The 27,643-nt window shown below is 38.1% G+C and overlaps 2 protein-coding genes across 3 annotated transcripts in view; one reads left to right on the forward strand and one right to left on the reverse strand.

The window, feature by feature from the left end:
• The first annotated feature begins 886 nt into the window (after window positions 1-886).
• On the forward strand, window positions 887-10,662 carry c18h16orf89 (chromosome 18 C16orf89 homolog). Its single transcript, XM_042504519.2, has 8 exons — window positions 887-1,145; window positions 2,773-2,925; window positions 3,695-3,845; window positions 5,290-5,407; window positions 6,998-7,160; window positions 8,542-8,646; window positions 9,164-9,253; window positions 10,372-10,662. Exons 1-8 carry the CDS (start codon window positions 968-970, stop codon window positions 10,473-10,475), a joined length of 1,062 nt encoding a protein of 353 aa, XP_042360453.1. The 5' UTR covers window positions 887-967; the 3' UTR covers window positions 10,476-10,662.
• Window positions 10,663-11,092: 430 nt separating this feature from the next.
• Window positions 11,093-27,643, reverse strand: part of ift70 (intraflagellar transport 70) — a 17,594-nt gene continuing 1,043 nt past the window's right edge. The window contains exons 3-20 of one of the 2 annotated variants that reach the window (XM_042504517.2): window positions 26,765-26,974; window positions 25,580-25,636; window positions 25,271-25,406; window positions 24,772-24,876; window positions 23,976-24,104; window positions 23,399-23,448; window positions 22,633-22,785; window positions 20,717-20,782; window positions 20,469-20,522; window positions 19,285-19,350; window positions 18,834-18,910; window positions 17,579-17,786; window positions 17,333-17,380; window positions 16,705-16,776; window positions 15,947-16,050; window positions 15,152-15,230; window positions 14,311-14,440; window positions 11,093-12,741 (exon numbers count right to left, since the gene is read on the reverse strand). In XM_042504517.2, coding sequence (XP_042360451.1) covers window positions 12,605-12,741; window positions 14,311-14,440; window positions 15,152-15,230; window positions 15,947-16,050; window positions 16,705-16,776; window positions 17,333-17,380; window positions 17,579-17,786; window positions 18,834-18,910; window positions 19,285-19,350; window positions 20,469-20,522; window positions 20,717-20,782; window positions 22,633-22,785; window positions 23,399-23,448; window positions 23,976-24,104; window positions 24,772-24,876; window positions 25,271-25,406; window positions 25,580-25,636; window positions 26,765-26,974 — 1,881 coding nt within the window. In that variant the 3' untranslated portion in view covers window positions 11,093-12,604. The remainder of the gene's footprint in view (window positions 12,742-14,310; window positions 14,441-15,151; window positions 15,231-15,946; window positions 16,051-16,704; window positions 16,777-17,332; window positions 17,381-17,578; window positions 17,787-18,833; window positions 18,911-19,284; window positions 19,351-20,468; window positions 20,523-20,716; window positions 20,783-22,632; window positions 22,786-23,398; window positions 23,449-23,975; window positions 24,105-24,771; window positions 24,877-25,270; window positions 25,407-25,579; window positions 25,637-26,764; window positions 26,975-27,643) is intronic. The other variant, XM_042504518.2, reaches the window with a different exon arrangement.

Consider the following 27,643-nt stretch of genomic DNA (forward strand, 5'->3'; position numbering starts at 1 on the left):
TCTGATTTGATAACTGATGACAGATATTGATGACTTGTCATGACAGTTTTGGTTACTACATTATACCTTGTACACCTTGCAATACTGGTATGTTTCTTTGCAGGAATGTTTAATAACTTTAGGCTTTATTCAAATTTAGACAGAGGCAAGAAAATGAATATGGAAATAAATAAGAATAAAACACTTTGGTGGTCTCCTAAAACAACGCATACACTTCACTTTATCTCTCTGTTAACGCACTTGCACTGGTGGAATGTAATTTAGTACATTTACTAAAATACTGTTCTTATAAGTACAGTTCTGAAGTACTTTTAAAATTTAATTTTCTGCTGCTTTATATGCTGCCACATTCAGTGGTAAATATACTTTTATTACAACATTAGTTGCAATTTGGGCTACTTTAATGTTTATTATGTATATAATCATTTATTAATTTTATTATTTATTATGGATTAATCACGTATACGTTTCTATAACTATAAGAAAAAAAACCCAGTATAGCCACTAATATATATCATTCTAAAGTGGGCCATTCTGCTTAATGAAAAGGCTACTTGTAACCTACGCGGTAATTTTAGTCCATTTTTATGTTTATGTTATTGCTTATGTACTTTTAGGCTATTAAAGTAAGTTTTTGAATGCAGTACTTGTAACCGAGTCACAAAAGATCTGGGTAAGTCCTTCACCTTGTAAGGATTAGTGTCTATTTTGAGGTTGTATCCTGAGAGATAAAAGTGAAATAATATGCAATGACGTGTCCGAGGAATAAAAAAATCGAAACTATCCCTCTTTAAAGTTTGCATTTCGTAATAACGGCCTCTCTGACGTCACAGCTGTTTCCTCCCCCCAGTCTCCTCACTTTCCTCCCCCCTCCCGTTAGAGGAGAGACCACAGCCTGTCCTCTGTTTTCTGTCCGAGAAGAAAAACTGTCCCGGAGCTTCCAGACTGGGATTATCCGAGTGAGAAGATGCGGGCAGCGGGGCACCGGCTGGCCGCAGTGCTGGCTCTGTTTGCCGCAGTGTGCGGCTCGCGGGCGGAGGTGATCGATGACATCCTGAGCAGCCTCTCCAGAGGAGCATCCTTCCTGGAGCGGCAACATGAGCACATCAACCTGGACGGAGTGGTGGGCTTCGTTATGCTGCAGGGTGCGTAAACACGTCCTGTGCCGGAAAACAGGCTGCAAGGAGTCTCCTCTCACTGTCCTTCCAGCTGCTGGAAAATATCTGTCTTTTGGGTTATTTATCACGGTTGGTTTACGATAAAGTGGGTCACTTATTGGCAAATATATAGCCTACTATAGGCACTACTGCTATTAAACGTTCAACATCCTGCTTATCTTAAGAGGGAGTTCTTAGGGGAATTATTTACCCAGTCTATTGTTTAAAAGTTACAGACTCTCATACCAAACACACACTTCAGACCCTTGTTGGAGTGTCTAAGTTTTAGAGGGACACCAAAATAAAATGCTTTTTAAAACATAGACAATGTGTTAACATTTTAAATAATTCAATATGCTTTCTCCAAATACTTATTTTACCACAATTGCAATGTTTTTGCCTTTAAAAAAATTATTATTATTCTCACAATTTTGTGAAAAAACGAACAGTTGCCAATTGGTAAACATATCTAGATTTCAGCAGAATTTACTTGTAATCATGTTACAGCTTTTTGTCTTATAAAGAATACATTACATTATAACTGTGAAAGGAAAATGATAAACATAAACTGCTGTCTTTCTGTCTATCTATCCTGCTATATGACTAAATTGTTTAATACAAAATCCATCTCATTGCCTTTAAGAATTTATGTGGAGTGACTCAAACTAATATTGGTGGGTTGCCACAAAGTCAATAAGCTCAAAGTTCAAGTTTGGTGGTGACTGAGATTTTGTAACTTTGGAGATTCAGATGAGCAAACTCAAAGTTTGATGGTGACTGAGATTTTGTAACTTTGGGGATTCAGATCAGCAAACTCAAAGTTTGATGATGACTGAGATTTTGTAACTTTGGGGATTCAGATCAGCAAACACTCAAAACATCTGAGTTTTTAAAAACTAATTTCGACTGTTTTTTTCAAATGCAATTTGTTGATTTTTCTATATTTGTATTATTTTTTTCTTGTCTTTGATTTAAACATCTTGGTACTATGTCCCCCATTTAAAGAGTACTATATTGGTTTATTTACTGTAACCAGAAACAAAAAGTCCACAGTTGTGCTAGCAGCTCTGCCACCCCCTTTTCACAAAATCTATCTCTACTGTCTAGTGAACCAGCCTGCATTTCCACCAGTATTAAGTGGAAAGTGTTGACCTGATGATGGATGTAAAATCAAGTGGAACAACAAAGTTATAACAATTCATCTTCTGGGGAACATGAATATCTGAACTGCATCACATCACAATCCATCCAAAAGTTGCTGAGAGATTTCACTCAAAAAACAGAAATGTGAACCTCGTGGTGGCTCAAGAGTAAAGTTAGAAGGTCACCAAAGTCAGCAGGGTTCATCCTCTGGGGACCACAGATGTGTGTAAAATTTTTCAATCCATCCAATAGTAGTTGAGATATTTTAGTCTGGACTGACCAACAGCCAGAGAGCCACGCTGCTAGCATGGTTAAAAACACACAGGAAGAACTGTTGAATATTAAGTTTTGATACATTTTCTGTGATTTACATTTGCAAATGAATCTTTCTCACACAAATTGATACCATTTATGCAAAGACTGTGTTTTCTCTTTGACCCACTGATCCTGATTCTGTTGTTTTGCGTCTCAGCTGAGCTGAAGGAGGCAGTACGGACGTGGCCTCACAGCGACCCGGTCAGCTGGGCTCAGAGAACCACCGCAGTCGCTCTGCTCAAACGTCTCGACCAAAGCTTAAGCAAGGCCGTCACTGCCCTGCAGCAGAACGACCCCAAATACTACAGAGGTGAGAAAGACTTAATTTCCCAGAAATCCTGCACTCAATGTTGACCAGAAAAGTACACAATCCCTTTAGCACATAACCACGTTAGCAGTAAAAACTACTCAACATTCATTCATGAAAAATGGAAATATTAGCCTTCTGAACTGCCAGCTCAGATATCATTAATAACAACTGTGCAGAACAACATAACAGGTCACATCAAAAATAGCTCTGAGGAGCCAGTACAGATATTAGACTGAGAGTTAAGCAGTCAGATGCTGGGTGTGTACTTGTGACACTTATCGAAAATACTCCCTCAGTTTAAAAACTTAAGGTCGTAATGAAAAACCATTTTGACTGTGAACAGCACAAAGTTTAACTGAAGATTCAGATATATAGTGTTTACATTCTCTTTAAAATGCAGGAGTTGTTGCTGCTCTCATCTTTATATTAGCATTCAAGGCCAAACAGAACACTTAGAGGCTGAGGACAGACAGATACACTGACTGTTCAACATTAAGCTTTGTTTATAAGGAAGTCTCATTAAGATCGTCTTTTTCTACAGCGTCTCTTTCAATGCACAGGCAATGAAACCTAATAAATAAAAAATATTAATGTTTCCCCTCTGCATATTAATGATGTCAGAAGAGGGTCACACTCAATGGCGAGATGTCACAGAGTCAAAAAAACAAAACATTAATTTCCACGGTTAATGAACATAAATAAACATTTTTTTTTTAGGTTAATAAATTGTTATTACCTCGATGAGAATCTGCTCCTGTGTGTCGTGCAGAGTTTGAGCCCTTGATGTCGTGGAGATTCTGGTTGATTCCTCAGGAGTGGAGCTCCACAGACCCCAGCCTGGTGTATCCCTCCACCATGACCACCGAGTGTTACGACGAGCAGCTCAGCGACAAATGTCTGACCCTGCTGCTGGGAACCTGGTGAGAGCACATTTTAACACATGGAACAACAAAGAAATCTGAGAGGGACAGAGGTTTTTACGACCCGTCTGCCAACAACAGTCAGTCTGTGTCTTTAGACCACAATCTTTCACTAATATGCACGTAAATCATGGATCATAAATTAATTTACAGTATTAACTTGACTTACTAAAGTCTCTCTAAACTGTGTCCTTTGTCCAGCTTCCAAAATCTAGAGAGGTGGAACTCTGAGGAAACATAAGCATAAATTCTCAGTAGTTTTTAGTCATTTCTGTGCCCTGAGAGTAATGCCATGTCACGTTGCCCTGCCCTCTGATTGGTGGAACAGTTTTGAACTCCATGCAGCCTGAGAAAACTCTGCAGATACCATTAAAGGCTACAAGTAAAAAGCCATGTGCTGAGCATGTTTTTCAAGTAAAACTACAATTTTGCCTCCTGGATGTGTGCCTCCACAAACCAGTTAAGTTACTTTTTACATCCATGTTTGTCCAGACTCATATGTGGCCATGACAGTTGACAATGTGTTAAATATGGATGATGATTGCAAAGATGCTACATCTTCTAAAGCATGGATGCTTCACACACATTTTCAAACAGGCAGCACAGAAGATCTACACAATCAGCACAGATTAGAGTCACCAATTCAGTGTCTAACCAAATGTCTCCCCTTCTGTTCCTGAGCTATGGCATTTATCAGTAATGGCCAGAAAAGTGTTTTTGCAGAGCATTTTGATGTCACAGAGAAGCTGACTTTTGACTTTTTGGATATAAGATGTCACCACTTCATTTTATTCTATTATCCTACATTTGTGTACAATTTTGCTATAATTAGTGTAATAATTCTTGGGTTATGGCCAAAAATTTTTATCTGAAGTTACTGTGACCTTTGACTACTAAAATTTAATCAGTTCATCCTTGAGTCCAAGTGGACATATGTATCAAATTTGAGAAAATCCCCTCAAGGACTTCTGGAGATATCTTGTTCATGAGAATAATATGGATACAGGATCTCAGTTACTGCAACCCTTGACCACCAAAATGTAATCAGTTGTTGTTAAGTCATTGTTAAGTCAAAGTGGACGCTAGTGCCAAATTTGAAAAAATTCAGTATAGGCGTTCTTGAGATTTTGCCATCACGAGAATGAGATGGACAAGTTACAGTGACCTTGACCTTTGACCACCAAAGTCGCATTAAATAATCCTTGAGTCCAAGTGGACGTTTGTGCTAAATTTTAGGAAATTCCCTCAAGGCGTTCTTGAGATATTACATTCATGACAACTGAATGGACAGACAAAACAACCTGAAAACATGATGGCTCCAGCGATTGCTGTAGCCTGAACGAAGAAATAACTTAAAGAATGTTTCTATTTACACTTAATATTCTCTAGAAACCACATTTGGGTTTTAGCTCTACAGAGAACTGATGTGTGTCTGTCTGAGCAGGAAAATGAACGGGACGCCCTGCATCGTCACCAAACCCTGCAGGGACACCATGACTCGCTTCGGCTGTCCACACTACTCTCTGTCCCACCAGCTGCTCTACTTCATGATCGGAAAAATGGTGAGACGTTAAACTAGTCATTCACTGAAAAGCATTTGTAATCCAGATTTAGGAAAACAGATATAAGATGATGCTTTGGCTATTCTTCTTTCATTTGGACAACAGATTATCACCATGCTGTGATGATTTTGATTCTGTTTGAGGCAATCCCAAAAATCAAAAGTATCATTTGATATTTTGTGAGAGATTCACTTATTCACTTCAGAACCAATCTCTTTCTTGTGCATTAACCACGGCATTCGAGCCAAGGGATTATAAATTTAGCTCAGCATAAGTGCTGGAAGCAGCGAGCCTAACAACACTTTCGAGGTTAAAAGTACCATGCAAATTTTTTTTTGTAAACAAATAGTTATGTTTACATAGTGTGTATCCTTGAGGCCTAAAAACACATTGAATGCATTTGCTTTCTCCTAAAACATTTCTTGAGCAAATATAAAAAAGAATTTAATAACTGCATTGTTTACACGCATGTTTGTTTGTTTACACAGAGTTATTTCCTGGTGGTTCCGCCTCTGCCCCACCCCTTTAAGAGACCAGCTGAAGGTCCTGAGTCTATTAATTGCAATCGGAAAAGTCAACAGGGCACAGATTAGAGCTAATTATTTTGCCACAAAGTCACTAGGGATGGGGTAAAAAAAATCGATACAGCATAGTATCACGATATTTTTATCATCACAGGGATGCCAAGTATATATATATTTGAATTATATGAGTTATTTATATCACAAATAACAGTCTAACTTTTAGTAGCCTGCTACAATAATAATATATATATTTTTTTAGTCCACTAGATACATTTTGCTGCAATAAATATGATCTAATTATCTTATTAGATAAAACAGACGTTTTCTTTGGGGGCATTATTTGCTGTTAAAAAAGGTAATAAATTGTAATATACCTCTTTAAACTGCATTGCAATACTCAGCATATTGCAACATGTTCAACATCGTAATAATATTATATTATGACTTCTGTACTGTGATAATAACGTATCATCAGGCTCTGGTGATTCTCACCCCTAACAGTCACTCAAGTAAATCTTGGACCCATTTTTCACGTCTCGCAAGCATTCTGTTGCCACAATGCCATTTTCAGACAGACAAATTGGGAGAAAATTCACCTTTTTCGGGACCTGTCTCTGGCTCAGTAACACACTCGCGGGATGTAGCAACAACTGATTTGATCTTGTATTGGGTTGATTTTGTTAAGATAGCACATAAAAATGTGCAGCAAAATAAGGAGAAAACATTAAATATGTGCTGCATATATACAGATGAATCATTCTGAGTCCTTTAATATTCGTAATGTTTAAGTGGGCCGTGCTAGAGGACAGGTCAGGAGGTCAGAGAGCACCCCGTCAGTAAATTTCGATAGCCAACACTAAGTAAAAGACATCCAAACTAAAATTAACTTAAAGGAGAGGAACATATTTGAATATTTAGTCCTCCAAAAAACACCAGCACAAGGAATGAATTCTCCGCAGATGCTAACATCAACAATTTAGCAAAAATTAAGAAAATCATTGTTCTATTTTTAATCTTAACTCCACTAACTTTCTGAGATGCTGACTGCTTTGCGTTTCTGTCTCAGAGAGGCTGCACCAATCTGCTGAAAGGCGACACTCGAGCGTCCCGAGCCAACATGACTGAAAGCAGCTACCAGAAGATCTTCTGCTCCAACATGATGAAGACCAACCAGGACATCATCAGAGACGGTCTGACCGAACAGACGGTCGACATCTTCATCGAAAACAGTGAGTTTTTAAGTTTTTCTCTTTGGTCTTTTGTAGTTTGTATTATCACATGTTTCATAATGTTTAAATAATTTTATTGTTTCCAGACTGCATATGTTTTACATGTTATGCCTGTCAGATAAGAAACTGCTATCTCCAATTCTGGCAATTTTAAAGCTTTCAAAAAGTTGAAAAATGACAAAAAACCCATCATAGAATTTGATAGTTATACTTTGGTATTTAAAACTGTTGTTAACTTGACAACCATTGATTTTTCTCATTGTCCGAAAAAGTTTCAGTTATATCCTTGATAAATCTATTAATCGTTTTGTTCACAAGATGTCAAAAAATACTGAAAAATTTACAAATAAAAGTTTTCTAGATCTGGGTTGACTTCTAGCTTACCTGGTAGGGCGTGCCCCCTTTATAGGTTGAATCTTTTGCAGGGGCCCGGGTCTGAATGTGATCTGCTGCCCTGTGCTGTTATCCCCTTTCTCTACCCCCTTTCCTGTCACTCTCCAGCTTTCTATAATAAAAACAATAAAAGCCCTTAAAAGATTCTTATGAGTGAGAGAAACATTTCCCACAACCAAAGATGATGTCTTCAAATGTCTTGTTTTGTCCAACCAACCCTCCAAAACGCCGAAAAAAATATTAAAGAACTTAACAGATATAACAGAGAAAAGCAGCAAATTTTCACATTATATACACTGAAATCAGAGAATATTTGGCAGTTTTGATTAAAAATTGAGTGATACAATGAATTAATTGTCTAAATACTGCCAATTTTCTTTTTTTCTTTTATATTCAGTTGCCACCACCTGTAAATGTTTTTTGTGAGGATTTTTCAAGTTTGCCATTTTTTAATAATTTGTGCAAAAGCTGGAAAACAACAAAAATAATTTTAGTAATTTCCAGAAGAAACTGAATTGAATGTCTAGTGTGCAGGATTTTGTAGCATCTAGCAGTAAAGTGACAGAACTCTTAAGTTAATAGCAAATTGCCCTATCTTGAGCCAGTGTTTTGGTTTGACCCATCTGGGCTACTGTAGAACAACGTGGTGCACTCCGTGGAAGCTGACCCACTCCATTTGTAGATATAGACAGTAACAAAGGAAAGGGTACCAAAAATACAATGACTCTTTTATCATATGTTTATAAACTAATGAAAACATAAATGAATATCATTTACCACGTTTACTAATAGATGTCAATAAATCCTGCACACTGGACCTTTAAACTTTCCTGATTCTTGTGCAACAACCTGCCTTAACATGTCTTCTCATGAGATATTGATACCCATGCTTAAGAAATTGCAGATGGGAGGAAAACTGCACAGTGAACGCATGTAATTCTCTCAGAGTGTTTTGACTGACTTGAGTTCCTCTGCTTTCCGTTAACAGTCCTGATTTGTGGATTGACTGGTTTCTCTGACTTCTACAAGGCTGACTGGCTGCAGCACATCCTCCGGCTGCAGGATGAGGAAGTAGGCTGCTTTGGAAGAGACAGTGAGTGTTTGATCAGTGAAAAAAACTCAACTGAATCTGAATCACCATTTTATCATTATTTACCGGTAGCTTGGCTGTCAAATTGAATATTCAGTCTTTATATCTTCTGTTAATTTTATCTCAAAATATCATGCCTTTTATGTGGACACTAATGAGTCAAACAGTTTTTCATTTTTCTTGATAGTGGGCTACTTTCCATCATGCCTTAAGGGCTGAAGTATTTGAAACCCATAAACAGACCTTGCTTCAGACTGACTCTTCACTCTCAGTCTCTGTTACCACTGATGCACAGTTCTGAATTACCCCAGTGGTTCCCAATCTTTCCTGTTTAGATCAACGCTGATATCTCCTACTTATTTATCCATAAAAGGAGCTCCCAAACATATTTAAAAATACAAAGATGAAGAAGTTATTAGACTTATTTGTTACATCGCAGTTACTGTTAACAGCATGAACCTGATTATAAGATGGATAAACTGGATTAACAGTTTATCTCCGCTGTTGCTTGTGTTCATAGAGAGCATCATCTCTCAGATCATCGGAGACGAGCTGCTGGAACAGCTGCAGCCTCACAGGAGAGTGAAGAGAAGGGAGAAAATACTTCCAGGTCAGTTTGTGACTGATTGATCCATTTTAATATATAAGTCTGCCTTTACAGAGAGAGCTTTCTCTGCTGAGAATCAGACAGGGAGTGTCACATCATCATTGCGCCTGCACAACATTTTAGGACTCTTATTCCCTATCCCGTACTACTGCTTTCTTTTCCTTAAAATTTGAATTAAGTTTCACCTGTATCTGTATTTTTAAACCATTGTAATACATTGTAAGCTGGGTTTCCCATACTTTCATTTATTTGTGGTGGCCGGCCATGATTAAAACGTTAGTTAGGAGCACTGTTTGGTTATTCTTTACTCTTGGAGCACAGACCATACTCTGGGCACAGACTGAGCAGCAGAACTTAAGGTACAGTGACAGGAAAACTTTAATGCCCATTCTGTAGGGTATAAAAGTTTGCATTCACTTGCAGCAGCAGCTGCTCATTTCATCCATTAATCAGCTCTGAATGGATTGACAGATCAATTATCCAACCCATGAGTCACAAACTGCTGCTGAGGAAAAAAAAACACTTATGGAGAGCTCCACCTGCGCTACATTTATGGACCTGCAAAAACCACCGAATTTAGAGTGACAGTTTACAGAGTCACACACACATTTAAAAGAAATGCCAGTGTGGAATTCATTGTTTTTTTGTTTTGTTTTTTGTATCGTAATACATTTGTAGATTGTATATTTGATGTATTCAAGACAAACATCCCCACAGGGACATTAAGACATTAGTGTATTTTATTCTAAGCTGCCAAAACACTCAAGTGTCCTACTTAGTTTAAACTAGTTGTGCAGAAATAACACATGAATAATACCGAAGATGGACAGAAGTCAGTGATCACTGTTGCTGTGAGATGGCTTAGTTTTTGTTTCTTTCCTTCTTTACTCTAATTCCTTCTTCAACTGATTTTGTTTACACTTTTCTATTTTTACTATTTGTACCTAAACATTTGAAACATCAAACATCATTTTACTATTACAACTTGCTGACTTTTATCCAAGAACAAATGTATAAAAAATGTGTACAAAGTTTTTTTTAACATTGACTTGTAAAGGCTGTATTGAATTATTTTCTGACTGAGGTTTCTGTCCTCCTTCTTTTTCCGTCTGGTCTCTCAGATGGCTGTTCCAGTCACATTACGGCAGTGGCTGTGGGTGCTCTGGGAGGATACCTGAACTACTACCTGACAGAGCAGGACATAACAAAGAGGCCGCTCTCCTGAACACCTCCACCACACCCCCACCTTCCACACGGGTGCGTTCACATGAGCAAAACGTTGTAGATCATCAGGTAGTGGTGCTCTTCATGATTGGACTCCTGACACAATATGTTACTTTATGAACATAAGTCGTAAGATGACGAAAATGCTTAATAAAACGCTGGGATGTGGGTGCTTGGCACAAAATGGAGATTTTCCTTCTAGCTTGATTTTTTTTCTATATTGTATTCTATGATTATAATGTGGAGGATGCTTCACAGCTTTTTATCCCAAACAAGAATGTAGTGATGCTCCAATCCAACAAAACACATCAGAATTTACTCTTTACAAATAACTTGAGCAGTTGCAAAAGTATTGATGTGGCAGTTCAGGCAGTTCATGTTGCTTTGCTGCTGCTGTCTCCACATACAGTGCTGCAATAATTGTCTTCGGGATGTTATTTGGCCTTTGATGCAACGAGCTTGCTGAAGTATTTATATTTTCTTAAATGAATTTAGGGTAATCCAACGTGTCATATTGAGCTTTTTGCTACTTAGCTTTTTAACCAGTTTTGCGAGTCATGGTTAAAGGGATCTATAGTGACAGCGCTGATGGATGGATGAATGGATGGCATTTAGGTGGATAAGACAGCTGCTGATCTGAGTATGGCAACGTGATAAATGCATGGAAAATTATTGTTCTTTATAGCCTTACTATTATTCTTGTAATTTTGCATAAAATGGGCATACTTGTCCCCCATTTCAGACACTGCAAAGGTTTAGGGGTTTCAGATGATGTTCGATGATCTGATAAGCAGTTTGTTTAAAGTGTACTGACCTTAAGTTGTGGTTTTTACAGGGTCTTTTCAACACATTCATTTATTTGTGGCGGCATGTCACGATTAAAACTTCTGCTGCCACATACAGATTTTATATTTTTGGAGTTGAACCATTCCTCAGGAAGGCTGTTGAAATAAATATATATATACTTTGGTTATTCATACACACCACACTCTCCGAGCGCAGAGTGCACTCTGGGCACAGACGAAGCAACAGAATGCCAGACTCAGTGACAGTGAATCTTGAATGTTCATTGCGCTAAAAGCACTTGTCTCTGCAGCAGCTGCTCCTCTCATCCACCAATTTGATCAGCTCTCACCAGACTGACAGATCAATTATCTAACCTGATACTTAAACTCCTCAAAATGCCAGGGAGGAAAAAAGAAGTCAAGACTAGTTCTGTCTGCACTGCGTTCACGGACCTGCAAAAGCATCTGAATTTAGAGAAGAGTGATAAAGAAGGTACACACACAAGATTAAGAAAAAAAAGAAAGAAAGTCCCCCTCTCTAACCCACCTGTTGTTGTTACACAATACATAGATTCTTATTCTGTGGAAACATTGCAACACAATCTATTTGTTAAAAACAGGTCAATAATGTCAGCCATTACAAGCTTGATTGGAGCATCCCTATCTGAAAGGCCAAGAAATATTTACTGTAGCTTTTTGGAAAAACATCATAATAATATGTTTTCATCAAAAAATAACATCTTTATTTTATTTAAATAATATTTTGCTTTTCGCAGATATTTTATCTACTAAATATAAAGTCACAAAGGAGGGCCAGAAGGCAGCTGTACAGCCAGACCTGACCAAAGAGGATAAATGCATGAACTATGAATGTCTGTAGATGGACTTACATAAAAAATGTTATAATGTATCAAACATTCTGCTGTATTTACACACGTTATCCTACAGTATATAAGTAGTGCAGATAATAAATGTAAATCATCTCTGATTACATTACTGTCTGTAACGTCTGTGAAGTGGACCTTTGGTCGGAGTAGGAGGCCTAATAACATGATAATGAACACAAAAATAAAGGCTTCCCCTGGTGTAAGTGCATGTTGACAGGAGACAGAGAAAGATGGAGTGAGTCCAAAGGAAGTCAGTAACCGGAAATGGTTTTGATTTCCACAGATATAAAGCCTCCACAGCAGGCCTTATTATGTCCGCTGACTGTCTCTGGATTCCAGTCAAGTTCCATTTTCCTTGAAACCAAAGACACTGACAAAATGTCTTTGCTGGCTGCAATCAGTGATTTTACTGACCTGGTAAAAACCTCACACATCACAGTGACACCTGTGGGATGATGTCACTTGTTCCAGCCAATGACCTCGTAGAACAGCGCCTTGAGCAGTCGAGCCTCGTAAGTGACGGTGTTCTTTCCGATGTGAATGCGGGTCTCCTCCAGAGGCTGCTCGATGATGGCAGGAACCTCCTTACCATATGCTACAGGGGAGACAAACTGAAGTCAACTCAAACTGAACAACAAATAAATGCTAGCTTCTCCTCGTGAAACCAGGTCTTTCATAGGTTTGGGTACCATGTGGGTGACCCATGAAAAAGGTGATTTGTAGGTAATGTTATGTCTTAATTCTATTTTGAGTACATTCAGGATGTAAAAAAAACAAAACATGACTACAACATGATGCTGGTGTTGGATAATCAATTGGCAAAATACATTGAGAATATTAGAAATTTAATGTAACGTTTTAAAGTTGTAATCCTCAGACTTCTGACTTTGTGTGGCGGCTCTGTCTTTTTTGCCATCTGAAATATGAAAGCCGCTTCAGTCAGGTGTGTTACAAATACAGGCACATTAACTGTGGAGATGTGCTGCTCATTATTATAAAAATTAGCAATTAAGTTGTATTTCCTGAATCACATTCATTTTAAATATCATCTTCACATGTATGTATGTCACAAAAAGATCAATTTCAATATGCGGCCTCATTGAATTAATTGAACAGCACATGGTTATAAAATTTGCAGTTTCAGGTCAGACCATGGATATTGTGTTGATGGGTTGCATCTGGTTTACAAACTAACTGGTCATATGTGCAGGTGGTGAGGCGGTGCAGTATTGCATGACATGGTATCGGTTCAGGAGTGGGTCTTGAAAATCAGACCCAGGCTGAAATGTCTTTAAAACCCTGTGTTATAGAAGGTTTCCCGAGCACTTTGCAATAGTCAAAGCCCTACAGTTGCAGGGCTAAAAATGTCAATTCTGACCTAAAAGTGGCTGCAGAGGAAACATTATGGTGTCATATAAATCTGCTCAGCAAATTTGATAAAAAACTGGACCTCGGATTTTAAATTAACTGCATAGAAGTGGAAACGTTGTCCTGACGTTGGTGCAGGAGTTAAATTGATGCACACTTAATGAAAATCTGGGCAAAATAGCTCATATGGGCAAAATATTGCTAATTGTGGAATTTCAGTGCCTGCTGCTACGCCTGTCAAACTCTGTTCTATTGTTCACATATGCATATGTTCACATTTCAGTGATAACAGGAACATATTTTCCCCTCGAAATAATGAGTAATTTTTGACAACTGTTGGTAGCTAGCTAAATGAATATCAACTCCATGAGCTGGATGAAAATGCTGTCTGCTGTTTAAAGTGTGTCTTTTTTAAAGGCTGATGATATGCAAACTCATGGCCTTGGAAATAGTGATGGGTTACTACTGTGGGAACTATCCCAGTTAGACGGAGATGCTTGCGGTTGCCAAGCTATTTTTGGAATGGTCGAACTTAACCTGATGGTGATGCTTGATGAGAGCTCATGGGACCATGGGATGCTAAATCTGTGCATTTAAAAATACATTTATAATTTCAAAGCTGAGCAATGAAATATGTTGCATTTGGCGTCAGTACATCTTTGTCTCATTATTCAAAGTGCTCTGCAAGAAACAACGCCTGTTGTCACACTGATGGTGTAGATAATGTTGATACTGTTAGTGCAGCAGTCCAGCATTTTTGCAGGTGTGTGTGTGTATGTGTGTGACTGCTGCTCACCCTCGCAGTGCTCCAGGAACTGGATACACTCCTGTACCACAGCGTCCCTCAGCATGACCATGTGTTTGGACATGTTCTCCAGCAGGGAGAGGAAACAGCGCTTGGCGTAGAACCACGTGTCCGTCCCCAGCTACACTCACATACACACACAGACGGACACACACTGTGAACACACTTAAATGTTCCTTGTTGCTGTATAATACCTTTTTTAACTACATGCATCACAATATTTTGAATATACGCGACATTATTGTTTTTAAAAGTCCAGCTAATGTCATAGTTATGGTTTGACTGTACAGGATGATACTCTGCAGTGACTTCTTCCTTCTGTTTGAGGGAGTTCAGACATGATGATTCGATTGTAAGACGATGGCGTGACTTGAGTGGTTCGCCAGGCTTCACATTCCTGAACTCCTCTCTGCTTTCACTGCAAATGTGACTGTGTGGTGGTGATTGTTGTGAGGATGAGAGGGGGAAACACTCAGGATGACGGCTTGTGTTCTCAGCTGGAGCTTAGTGGACTCAGCTGCAGCCGGAGTCTGCTGTTGTGACTGGACAAGATCAAAAGTTCCCAAAAAAGAGCAGCTCAGCCTCAGAGAAGACGCTCAGCAAGGGAGAGTGCTGGAGGGCTCAGGTGGTTATTTTTGGATCAAAACTTAATGCTTGTCTTTCAGATTTGGCATTTTAATAATAAACACTCTCTTGCTGTTGTGTTTATGATCTCCAGTCTAGCCCTCAGCCTGTCAAACAGTGAAATACTACCTGTTGCACTTAAAAGTATATATTGAGTGTAACCTGTCAACAAACTCTCTGAAAAAGCCCAGAGAATAATGAAACGGACCTTTTTATTGTAGGGCTCCAGGCTCTTGATGACACGAGAGATGCCAAAGTCATAGTTCCCCTTGGCGCAGTACAGCGTCCTGAACGATAGACACATCTTTAGACAAAGCAGTGACAAAAGATCATTTTAATCATCATCTGTTTCTTTTGCATTGTTGATCCTGGAGATTTTTCTTGACCTCAGGAAAAAATTTGATATATATGATTAAATACTCTAAACTCAAGTTTTACTGACTATTTTTCTGGACCTTTTGACTGTATCTCACTTTCTTTCTTCTTGAACTAAATATAACTTATTAAAAGAAGGTATTACAAGACCTGACTGAAGTTCCATACTTAACTCCGTTGATGACTCTGACACAAGTTCAATTCACTGAAGAAGAATTTGAGATATGGTCGATAGCATTAGTAAATAAGCGAAACTTTATTTAAAGTTTCACTAAGCCTCCTTGTATCAATTTAACCTTTAACTTTACATTAAAACTTAAATATGTCGGCATAAGTACATATGGAGACCAAATATTAAATACTTCATACAACAAACACAGTAAACCCACTATGTTATCGGCTATTTGCTCATTCAGGCTGAAGCAACAGCCAATCACATAGCTAGCTCTGCTGTGTCTTGACTGACAAAGACTGTGATAAAAATGGCAGAACAGCCAAGCAAAGAAAGATTTTGGAAAAGGAAAAATAAAATATGAAATCTTAACTGCTGTAATGAATTAAAACACAACCCTCCGCTGCTGCTAAAAAAAGTGTAATCAGGATTAGTGAAAACAGCAGCAGAACTCACCCAATAACCAGATTGACGATGCAGAGATGGAAGACCTTCTTTTCGGGGTCGTCATAGGAAATCTGCTCCTCCTCTTTCTCGATCTTCCTCATCAGCTCTTCAGCCTATTTGATGAGGAAACGGTTAAGAGACTGATTGATACTGTATTGAAAACAATGACACAAGGAAGAAAAATTGTAATTAACCCTATAAAAATGATCCTTATACAAACACAAATAGTAAAAATATCTACAATCAAAATATGAAATTGCTTGAGCAAAAATAGCAAAAGCACAGATCCTTTACTGAAGTAAAAACATACCACTCTATGATAACACTCCATTACAAGTAAAAACCCAGATTTTAACATTTAACTTTAGTTATTCATAAGAAAGGATAATCAATTAAATTTAACTGAAGTATTAAAATGAAAAGTAGTCATTATGTAGAATAGTAAATACTGTATATACATATATATATAACACTGACTTGAAAAATAATTTTGTTATTTACTATTTAATTTTGCACACATTTATTATATTGTCACATACTGTATATCATTATTAAACAAACTGAAAATACTATATCAAAAAGGACAGCTGATGTGTTAACCATATATTACTGAGTAGTTTATTAGAACAGTTCATATTTAAGAAGCAGATGTTTTGTATGTATACGCTTCATATGAAAAGTAACCACCAGTATCTATAATTTTCAGAAAAATTTAGTGGAGTAAAAGTAAAATACTGCTGCACTGTCTTAACCTCTTTCTACAGTACCTCCTCATTCTGGCTGGTCAGGATGTAGGACACACACAGGTTGGCCAGGACCACAGCGCTCACATTCAGGATCTACGATGAAACACACACACACACACACACACACACACACACACACACACACACACACACACACACACACACACACACACACACACACACACAAACACACATATAACAGACTCAATCGGAGCATATAACAGAATATTTCCAGGCAGCACTCTGACCTTTAAAAACCTTTGCTGAAACCAACCCAGGGTGTGTGCAAATATCCCCAAACTGATTATAGTCTTGTTAATGCTTTTCAGAATAGAAAAATAATTAAAATGTCTTCAAAGACAATCATTGACATTAGAAAATAAAAGTGTAAGTGAAAACGTTAAAGTGAGGAACGGTATCACTCTTGGACCTTCAGTCGAGTTTATCATGATTTCATTTTCTGAAACTGGAAAAAAAAATTAAATTTTTCAGAAGCCAGAATTAACATGAGCACCACTGCAAACACACAACTAAAATAAAAGCCCACAAAGAAAAAACAACAGCAGATAATCAACAAAACAGATATCATGCACAGGTGTGAAGACACTGCAAAGAAATCAATACAGAGGTGTTTAGTCTCTAGCTTTACCGAGGGTTTGCACTTGCAGGGACACTCCTGAATGTTACACTGCTCCACCTGGGCAGAAAGGCAAACTGTCAACACTTCGTCCCGACCTCAGACTATCAGCGATGCTTTGTGTTTGAAGGTTTACTTCAAAATACAATAAAGTAGTTGATGCATTTTTCTATCTAAAGCACTAATATTCTGAGTCTCCCTCAACACACTTCTTCATATTCTTTATGATTTTGTGACCAGCCATCCTGAAGTACTCACATTATCGTAGTGCTTCTTGACGATCGGCTCGTAGAAGCCGATGGCCTCTTTGTACTTGTTCTGCATGAAGAGCACATGGGCCACGTTCAGCTTCCAGGTGTCGTCGTCATTACAGACCTCCACTGACTTGCGGAAAATCTTCTCCACCATCTGGAAGTTCTCCCGGTTCCAGTAGATCTTGGCCTGGGCCATCAGGACCACAATGTACCTGCAATCAGATCAGTTTCGTGGTGAACATGTGTTTGTCTTTCACCAAAACGATTTTTGGCTGTAATTTAACTAAATCGATTGATGCCTTGGATTAAAACAGTAAAACATAATATGTGGACAGCACTGTGTGTGGTGTACTTGGTCCAAACATTCTGAAGTTTCTCTTAAAGCTTCCAATAACACAATTCTACTTATCATTTTACTTCTTCTAGGGCATGAACAAATGTTCCATGCATGATTCAACTTTTAACATTTGATATGTCACTGGCTTATATAATATCTAGGAGCCGTGAATTAATTTGGAAAGGAGAGAATTTTGTACCATTACTATTTATTTGGGATGGTTTATCTTTTGGCATTGTTTCATGTTTTTTTAACAGTGTTTTTGGATAATATCATTTATTAGTTTCATGATTATGGTTATTTGGAGAGTCGGGTCACAAGGATATGGGCGATGACATTCATAATCTATGTAAGTATTTGCCTCTCACCTGTGTCTGGTGGATAGGAAGAGAGTATGCAATGGGTCACCATATTTTTTGTTGACCAGACTTTTCCTTTGATCGCTGTGATTATTTTGACTCTAAGTTTGTATATATATATTATTATATATTTATATATATATGATATATAAGTATTAAAATGCTTTACTGTATATTGGCCAGGTGTATAGGTGGGCTGTGCAGTTTTTCATGTTTCATGGTAAAATGTTTAAAAAAAAAAAAGTTAAATATTAGGGCAGCCTCTAGCTCACCTGCTAGAGTGTGAGCCCCATGGGCTGAGGAATTTGCAGCAGCCCGAGTTCAGTTCCAACATGTGGCCCTTTGCTGCGTGTCTTTCATCCTATCTCTCCCACATTTTCTATCATTCTACAGCTGTCCTATAAATAAAGGGAAAAATCCCCCTTAAATAAAAAAAAAGTTAAAATATCAGGGATCATCTTCCTAACTATTTTTTCATCTGTTTTAAACACCTTTCAAATGCTTTACTTCCCTCATTTCAGCCGTGTGTGTTTTTGTGTGTGTGTGTGTCTGTGTGTCCTCACTTCTCCTGCATCAGGTCGTAGTCCTGCAGAGCTTTCTTCTGCTGTTCATCGTCTCGAGCCAGCCTGGCCTCCTGCACCTACGAGAAAACGGGCAAAAACAACCTTCAGTCAAAACACCCCAAGCTTTGTTAAATATGAATCTACTCTTTATTTATAATTACAATATATTAGGAAACATTACTGAGTCCCAAAAAAAATATGGCTGTAACTCAGTTTGCAGGTAAGTGTTTCATTATGACTCGTCTGGAATAAATCAAATGACAAACTAAGCTGCATCAGCAGGCCTTTGAAGCTGGGGTTACGGGATAACATATATAACTGAAATCTAATATCTCAAAATGAAAACTGTAGATCATAAACATACATACAGTACAATACATCAGATATAAGAAAGAAACAAAGAAAGCAATATAAAGGTGAAGAGTAAAAAAAGAAGATGGAGGTAAACAACCTGCTTGGCCAGCTTGCGTAACTGCTCTGTCAGTTTGGCGTTCATCTCATCAAACTTCCTAAAAGCCTGTGAGATAAACAGACAAAATTAAATTCAAATATTCATCCGACAAAGACGATGCAATAAAACTATACAGAGGTACCTGCAAATTAAGAATTAAAACTCCTGTGTTATTATTTAGTGAATTTGACCAGCTCCATCCAAATGTCACATGGGAATTTCAAATTTCATTTTGCAGCTTCATTCCAATACTTGAATCACATGCCAACTGGTTTAAACATGTTTGACCACATTAAATTGGTTTTAGTGTTAAGTCCAAACTGTTCAAAAATGAATTTGTTAGTGTTTCCAGGGATACTTTAAGGTTTTGTGCAACTTAAACATAAGGCTTATGAGTTTTAAAATCATTTGGACCAGTGGACACCCTCTCTGCTACAGCAGATGCAGCAATATTTTTTCAAAGCTATATTAATCAGTCCCTCCAGGATGCACAGATGTTTTTGAGATTGTTGCAGCCTGATTTCATTGCAGCTTTTCAAAAAAAATTGCATGCATGGCAATTCATGTTGTGTTTTTTACAGGTGTTTTTTCAAAGTAATTGCAGTAGACTCATATGATAAACAAGGAGAGAGAGAGAGAGATCAAGAGAGTTGGGCAGCTCTACAATGAAATTAAGACGTTGCCTGTTTTAAATAGTAAAATTTGTGGAAAAGTTGTGGTGATTGAACAAAATTGCAAGGGCATGCAGACATTACAGGGATTAGCTGAATATGTGTTAATCGCTGTGATTGCAACATCATAGAGAGACTGACTAGTGATTTTTTTGACCACTTGGGGGCGCTTAACAAGCTGTTAACACACAAATAACATATCATCTCCTTATAAAGTTATTAAGGTAAATCTGTGAACAAACTACTGCTCATTTACACAAGCTTTATAATGATTTGCTGACAATGGTTTAGCGCTGCAGTGAAAAAGCGCAGAGACTGAATGAAACAGTACATGTTTTAAAAAACAAAACAAAAAAACAATGTGCTAAAGATGCTAAAATACAGTTAATTGACGAACTCCAGGGTGCATCTCTGGGGGTTTGTAACCACGACTACATTACACATAGACATAATCTGTTCTTGACATAAACATATTGATTAATGCAGCTTTCACAAAAAAAAGTTTCTCAGTACCTCCTCTGGTGCAGTCTGGCAGGTCAACAAGGCATCAAGGAACTCATACATGTACTGAAAAGGACAAAAACACATTAAATATGGATGCTGCCATTGGACACCTGTCATGATTTGTGGAGTGGAGGGAAGTTTTGCATTTATACATTTGTGCAGGCAAACAAGACATAAAAACAGGAGTTGCTGCAGTGTGAATTAGGACCAAACAAACATCCAACATCAAAAACATATGAATCAGTCCAGAAACTTACCGGCGAAAGGAACTTGTAGGTGAGATGGGCATTTTCTGCCAGGACGTCAGCTGCCAGGTCAAAGTACTGAGAGAGAGAGTGAGAGATTGAATCCAGCAGAGACATTAATGCCATTTTAATGAAAGACCCACACCTTTCTAGGAGCTCTCTGTGTGTTTTGAGCTCTTTCCACTAAGACTCACACCACATGACGCCAAATCCTTTTCAAAACATTGATACTCCCTGCATGGTACCTCACTGGTACTGTATAGTGGAAAATGCTGACACAGTCCTGTAGTGTACCAGAGGGGTGTCATGTTTTTGAACAATAATTCTGGGTATAATGAAGACAAGCTCCGCAGGGTGGAGACTGTCATGAAGACCTGTTAAGCCTAATGTAATTTCAGTATAACAAGCCTGGTATAAACAAGGTTGTCATACGGAGCTGGTGGTTTATGGAGCTGCCAAGTCTTCTTAAAAGGAAACTTTTTATTTACTCAGAGAAATTGACGAGTTCCTTCCCTTGAAACAGGTGTTTCTTTTTTCTGTGGAAGTGAATATTGATGTCCTGTATTCCTGCATGTCCTTGACAAGAATGACAGGAGCTGCTGGAGGGCATTTATATATCAGTGTAAAACGGTTGTCTAATGTTCAGTGAGCTGCGTAGACTCCCCAATTCAAAAAGACCCAATGTGGGTCAACCTTATGTTGGATTAAAGTGCTTAAACCATACAAAACAAAATAAGGAGGACAGGAGGAGCCTGTATTTCCAGATTTCACTGTTCAAAGTGATTAATCCTGCGTTATAGATGAATTTGCCAGCTGATTTTGCGGTAAACTCCTCTGGAGTCAGATTAACTCATGTACATATATGCAGACATTTCTGAAAACAGATATTTTCGTCTATGTTTTGGTCTCTTGCAAACAGGGTTCTAGGCAACTAGAATTAAGATATTTTTAATGCCTTCTAATATGCCGATTTTTCAAAACTCAGTTTACTGTGTATTGTTTTGTTTTGCTGTTTGTCTGTCTTGATTGTTTATATATTGTCGCACTTGTTCTGTTATCATTGCATTTCACAATTAAAAAAAAAGGATTACTGTGTAAACATGTAAAACTGAATGTTTGCAAAACAATATTGTAATCTCTGTGCATGCCCTATGTTGCCTTCTGTAATGAGCATGTGCCAAAAACAATAACAATAACAATAACAATAACAATAACAATAACAATAACAACAAATGACCGATTACTGCTTTTTTTTTTACATTTTGTCAGCACCATTTGGTCAAATCACTACTTAAAACTTAATTTAGTATTGCTGCATGACTTCATGGATGAACAGAGGCATCAGCTGCAACCACTGTTATTTAAAGGAAATTTAAAGGAAATACACATCAATGCGTATTATGGCTACATTCTGTCGACAGCTACAGAAAATAAATTTGCCATTATGTTAACATGTACAGTTATCGACATAAGATTACTATTTCAATACTTTCATTACACACATGACTTCCATAACTTTTCCAAAACTTTCAATAATTTATTAATTTAATTAATTTTCCACATCTGGAAATCATGGAAAATTTTATGACTTTTCTACTTTTTGTGGACAGATTTTTCAAAACACAGTTGGAAAACATCCATTATCAAAAATATCTGTAAAGGTGAGGAGAGGGCCTGACAGCAGAGATGTGTGGCTTGATTGTAGTCACAAATGGACTCTTTGACAGATGATGGAATTCTGTTCAATTGTGGAAAAGCAACTTTGGTCACAGTGGCACAGGCTATTTATGATTTATAAGTTCTGTATAGTTATTGAACCCAGCATTCAGGTCAGGATTCCTTGCTCAAGGACAATTAAAGCCACTGTGGGTCAAGTGTGGGACATTACAGATACAGGACAGTAGCCTGTGGGCCGACCTGTTGCGTACCTCGTGTTTGCAGTAGAGCAGCAGCAGGTTTCCAAAGGTCACAGGGGGGAAGGAGGGCTGCTGCAGCAGGAAGGCCAACTTCTCAAAACCCTCTGACGGCTTTGTATCCATGTTTACCAGAGCCTGGTTGTGCAGTGTCACTGGATCTAACTCCTACCAAAACACACACACACACACACACACACACACACACACACACGCACGCACACACACACAGCATGCTTCACAGATCTGTAAAATACAGCATTCTATATACTATAAAATGAGAAAGAGAGGTCACTTTGACAAGATTTAGAAAAAAGGTTTAGGATTTTTTTTAGTGCATGACTCTAAAACATGCATTTGTAGTTTGTTTAGACAAAGCATGGAAACTGTGACAACTTTAGCAGGTATTACATTCCACTAGGGGGCATTAGTTAGACACTTCCTTCAACTCTTTCATTTTAAAAAGACAGTTATGACTCAGTGGCAGTTACACCCTGGACCAAGGACATTGCCCCACCTGTACATTAATTTTAATGAAGGAATTTCAAGACGATAAAACTATCATCATTACCTCCATGTAAGCCTTCACACCTATGTCTCTATCCTAATATTCTATTAATCTCTGTTATCTCCAGGCAGTTAGTGGGGCACGTCCAGGCAGCCCTGATTCAGATTCTATCAGAATAATCACACCTAGCCGAGGGGTATCTAGAATTCAGCTGCACACACAGACAAAAACACACACACTGTACATTGGGTGTGAATAGGGTATGATAATAACCTCCTCTGATCTGGGGGGCATGTCTGTCAAAGCCTCCTGAGCTCCTTTCACTGCAAGAAAACACATGAGAACAAAACAGAAAAGAAAGCAGTAGTTATCAGTGTCTTTGGGGGACGGATAAATTATATAAACTTTATTTAAAGAAACTCAAATAATCAACACTTAAAGGGCCCCTGGAGTTTTCTTTGAAACAAACAAAAGTTTCAGTGTTTTCTACCAGAAGGCACTACATGTCTGATCCCTGAGGCCTGGCAAATGTTTTGAGAGCATTTCCTTGCCAATCAAACATGTGCAAAGCCAGTTTTTTTGAATATTTAAAATCCTGCATTGTTTACACTACAGCTGCAGCTATCGATTGTCTTAGTAAACGGCAATTCTACCGATTAATCCATCAATTAATCAAGTAATTGCATAAGAAATACTTTATTAAAGAAAACAGTAAATATTTTAAAAGATAAGGAACGGGAAAAATATTTTAATAGCTGGATTATTTAGTGTATATGAGGCTATCTCATCTCTTCCTCCATCCTCCTGCTTTGTATGCTTGTTACATGTTAAGTTTCAGTGAGAATCTTACAGTTTTTCAGCTGGTATTCGATGGCAGCTTTGAGGTTGAAGGCTTCGATCAGAGCTGTCTGATGCAGCACAAGCGTGTTGCCCACACTGTGGACATCGATGCCCTCTGTTGTCATCCCAACACTCAGCTCTAGGGGGCAAAAACACAAAGTTTACAAAGAATACTGTTTTAATATAATCAATTAATTTAAATAGTCCCATTATTTAACTTGAAGGGGCTCTATGCAAAATTCAGAGCATTCCAGTTTTCTGGATTGGGTTCTCAGCATAGTGATGGCTGAGCCAGAAGCTAACGGTGCTAACTCCATAAACAACACTAAACAACAGCGACAGTAACCCTTTGAATCCTGAACAAATTGGTTTGATTTCCCTCAAAAACATGGGGACAAGACAATGAGCAACAAAACAAGACATGGCCCCAAAATTAACCCGAAAATTAGTAAAAAAGTGACAGGAAAATGACCTTAATGTAAGATATAAAAATAAATAGGGGTGCCCCTTGAAATTTGGAGATTCGAATTATCAGTCAGAGACCTTAAGTCGACTGAGATTGCTTCTAGTTGAGCAGTTTAGTTTCAGTGTGCTGTGCAGGTTTTTTTAAACAAAACAAAACAAGACTTATTTTCAGGTGGTCTGGCATTTTCTTGTCACATTTTATAACTTTATTGCAACTATTATGGGACATTTTTTGGCAAGTTGCTCACTACCCATTCCCTATTGTTTTCAAAAGAAATCCAACCAATTTGCTCAAGTTTTAAAGGGATAACAGGGACAGTTCCATGGGGATGTGATATTACCTGGGTGGTCCCTGATGCCTCGCTCGATGATCTCTCCAATGTATTTGAGGGCCTGAGCGTAGTTCTTCAGGCTGTAGTAACACAGGGCAATGTTGTAGGACAATGCTGGGAGAGATGAGGAGCAGGGAGACAGAAATGACAAAATGAGCTCTTAATAGTGCCTGCATGGAGGATTTTTTGCTCAATTTCAATCCGGCATCCTACCAAATTTCTCCTTTTCCTCCTCAATGTTGCAATGTGCTGCTCTGATTTATCATTACAAAGTAAACATATGATGTGATGATCAATCAACCATTGTCACTTGAGCTGAATCAGATCCCAGAGCATTTCATCTTGTGATATTATTAGATAATGGCATATATGTCTTTTGTTGTTTATTGCGGTGCATCAGCTCTGTTTCTCTGTGATAGTAATGTTATCAGACGTATAAATGTGCAGTGTCATGTAGCAAGAGTCAGTAAAGGTGTATTCATGCGTGTGTCCTTGATAACTTCTGTACCTGGCACATATCCCAGCACTTGCATGGCAGACATCAGCTTTTTGCAGGCCTCCTCATACTTGCCATCCTGATAAAGCAAACAGCCCATATTGTAGACATAGTCTGGGTCTTCCTGGGGCAGCTGCTCCAGCAGTGACTGCAAACACACACACACACACACACACAAACAGACACTCACACACTTAGTGCAGTGAGTAGAAAATGAATGGATGTTCATATTTGACAGCAGATAATTATGATTCAAAGTGCCACCATACTGAACAGAAATGATTTGTATGCATTAACAGATAATGCAATAGAGCTTGTTACCTTGGCAGCAGAGTAATCTTCCTCACAATATTTGATACAGGCTTGCAGCTTGACCATCTGTGCCAGAGAGAGAGAGAAGGAGAGAGAGAAAGAGAAAGAGAACAAGAGAAAGAAAAAGAGAAAGAGAGAGAGAAAGAGAGGGGATAAAACAAAGGTAAAGGTAAGTGGTGGTTTGACTTTGGGGCTAAGAGTTAAGCAATAACATGAACTACAAGCTCCCAACAGCCCTAATTTATTTCCATAATCTAGAACCTGTTTTTCCATGATTAATGCACACATTTTCTGTGGGAACTACATCGTGTTTCTGCTTGATCTCTCACACTGATACAATGAATTTAAACTCTATTTAAAGACAGACTTTAAAGGCCACCATCATCTGCCATATTACAAACAACGATGAGACCTCATACTGTGGGGAAATCAACAATGCAAAGATGCAGAGTGGTGCACAGAGAACAACCTAGAAAGCATATTGACTGGAAACATCACAAATTGGCATGGTTCGTGCACGTCCCAGGACAGGAAGACTCCAAGCGGGTGATTAAAACTGCCCAGAACTTCACTGGATCCCATCTACAAAGCACCAGTGACCTCGGTGAAGTGAGGTGTCTGCACAGAGCCCAATGGATACTGAAAGACAGCAGCCACCCCAGCCACAGTCTGTTCACCCTGCTGCCTTCTGGAAAAAGATACAGAACTAGCCACCAGCTTCTTTCGCCAGGCAGTAAGACTCCTAAACTCCTACACCAAAAAGATGTAGCTGGATTTAGGATCAACTTTAATTTCATTTCTTCTTAAACCATGTTTAAGAATAATGAAAAATAAATCTACCTTGTACCTTGAATTATTTTGACTTTCTAGTAATAAAAATGTGTTCCCTAACACATTTTTGCCCGCTTTATTTCATTTATGGCCCATATGCATTTGTTAGAGCATTACTGTAGAACAACAGCTCCCAGTGATGGAAACTCTGTAACAGATGGTGGGAGCAGAGTGAAAAATTTCAGTGTAAATAAGGTGGAGTTGTTCTTAAATTGCAAACGTGATGCAGTGATAGAACACCTGGACCCAGATGGAAAACAATGCAGTGAGTCTTAGTAGAGGTGCTAAAAAAGTTGGCATTCTGACGATGCAAAGTTTTCACTTCGTCCTGCATTTCAGCCTGGCCGCATGTATGCGCCGTACCTTGACGTGACTGCTGGGGTTGTCGAGCACAAAGGAGGCCTTCATGGCCTCAGGATAAGCACCAGCTTTGTAAAGGGACTGGGCATAGTACACCTTGTACTCCTCCACCTCCGGGTGCAGCTGGGTGAGCTGCTCGTAGCACTCTGCAGAGTTGGTGAAATCCTGGATGTGATAGTAGCAGTAACCCAGCAGAGACAGTGCTGCCCTGGACTGTAACACAATACAAAGAAAGTGTCAGCTTAACTGACATTTGTACTGTTTATAACATGATGCTGAGGGGATAAACCAAAAAATCTAAGCCTTTCATAAAATGTCTACAACAACACTAAAAAATAAATAAGGATTTCTGCAAGTATTACAACACAAAAATTACATTTAAAACTTTTTAAAACCTAAACAAAAAAAGTATAAATTAGAGGTAAATATAAACCAGCATACCAAAAGGTGGTTGTTTGTATATAAAAGACCAAATCACACCATTATCACAAGGGCTGCAAATAAAGATGTACTTTTTATTATGGATCAATTTGGCAATTTGTTTTTTGACTTATTAACTAATTGTTTGTTTCTGAAGTCTATCATGAAGTCTTCACATGTCTTGGTTTGTGCAGTCAATGATCCCAAAACCCCTAAACATTCACATAACACTAATTATTTTTTATTACTATTACTACTTATACTATTACTATTATTTGTTATGTCAATAAAATGTCAGAAAACAGAGAAAAGAAGAAAATACACACATTAAAAAAGCTGGTACAACTAATTATTTAGCATTTTTGCTTGAAAGATTACTACTACAATTATCAAAAATAGTTAATAGCAATGAATCCTTTATTAATAAACCAATCTCCCATCATTTCAGTTTAATTTAAAGTG

This window comes from Plectropomus leopardus, chromosome 18 (assembly GCF_026936395.1).
Source record: "Plectropomus leopardus strain MGB_pleo_1.0 chromosome 18, ASM2693639v1, whole genome shotgun sequence".
In the NCBI taxonomy this organism is placed as follows: Eukaryota; Metazoa; Chordata; class Actinopteri; order Perciformes; family Serranidae; genus Plectropomus; species Plectropomus leopardus.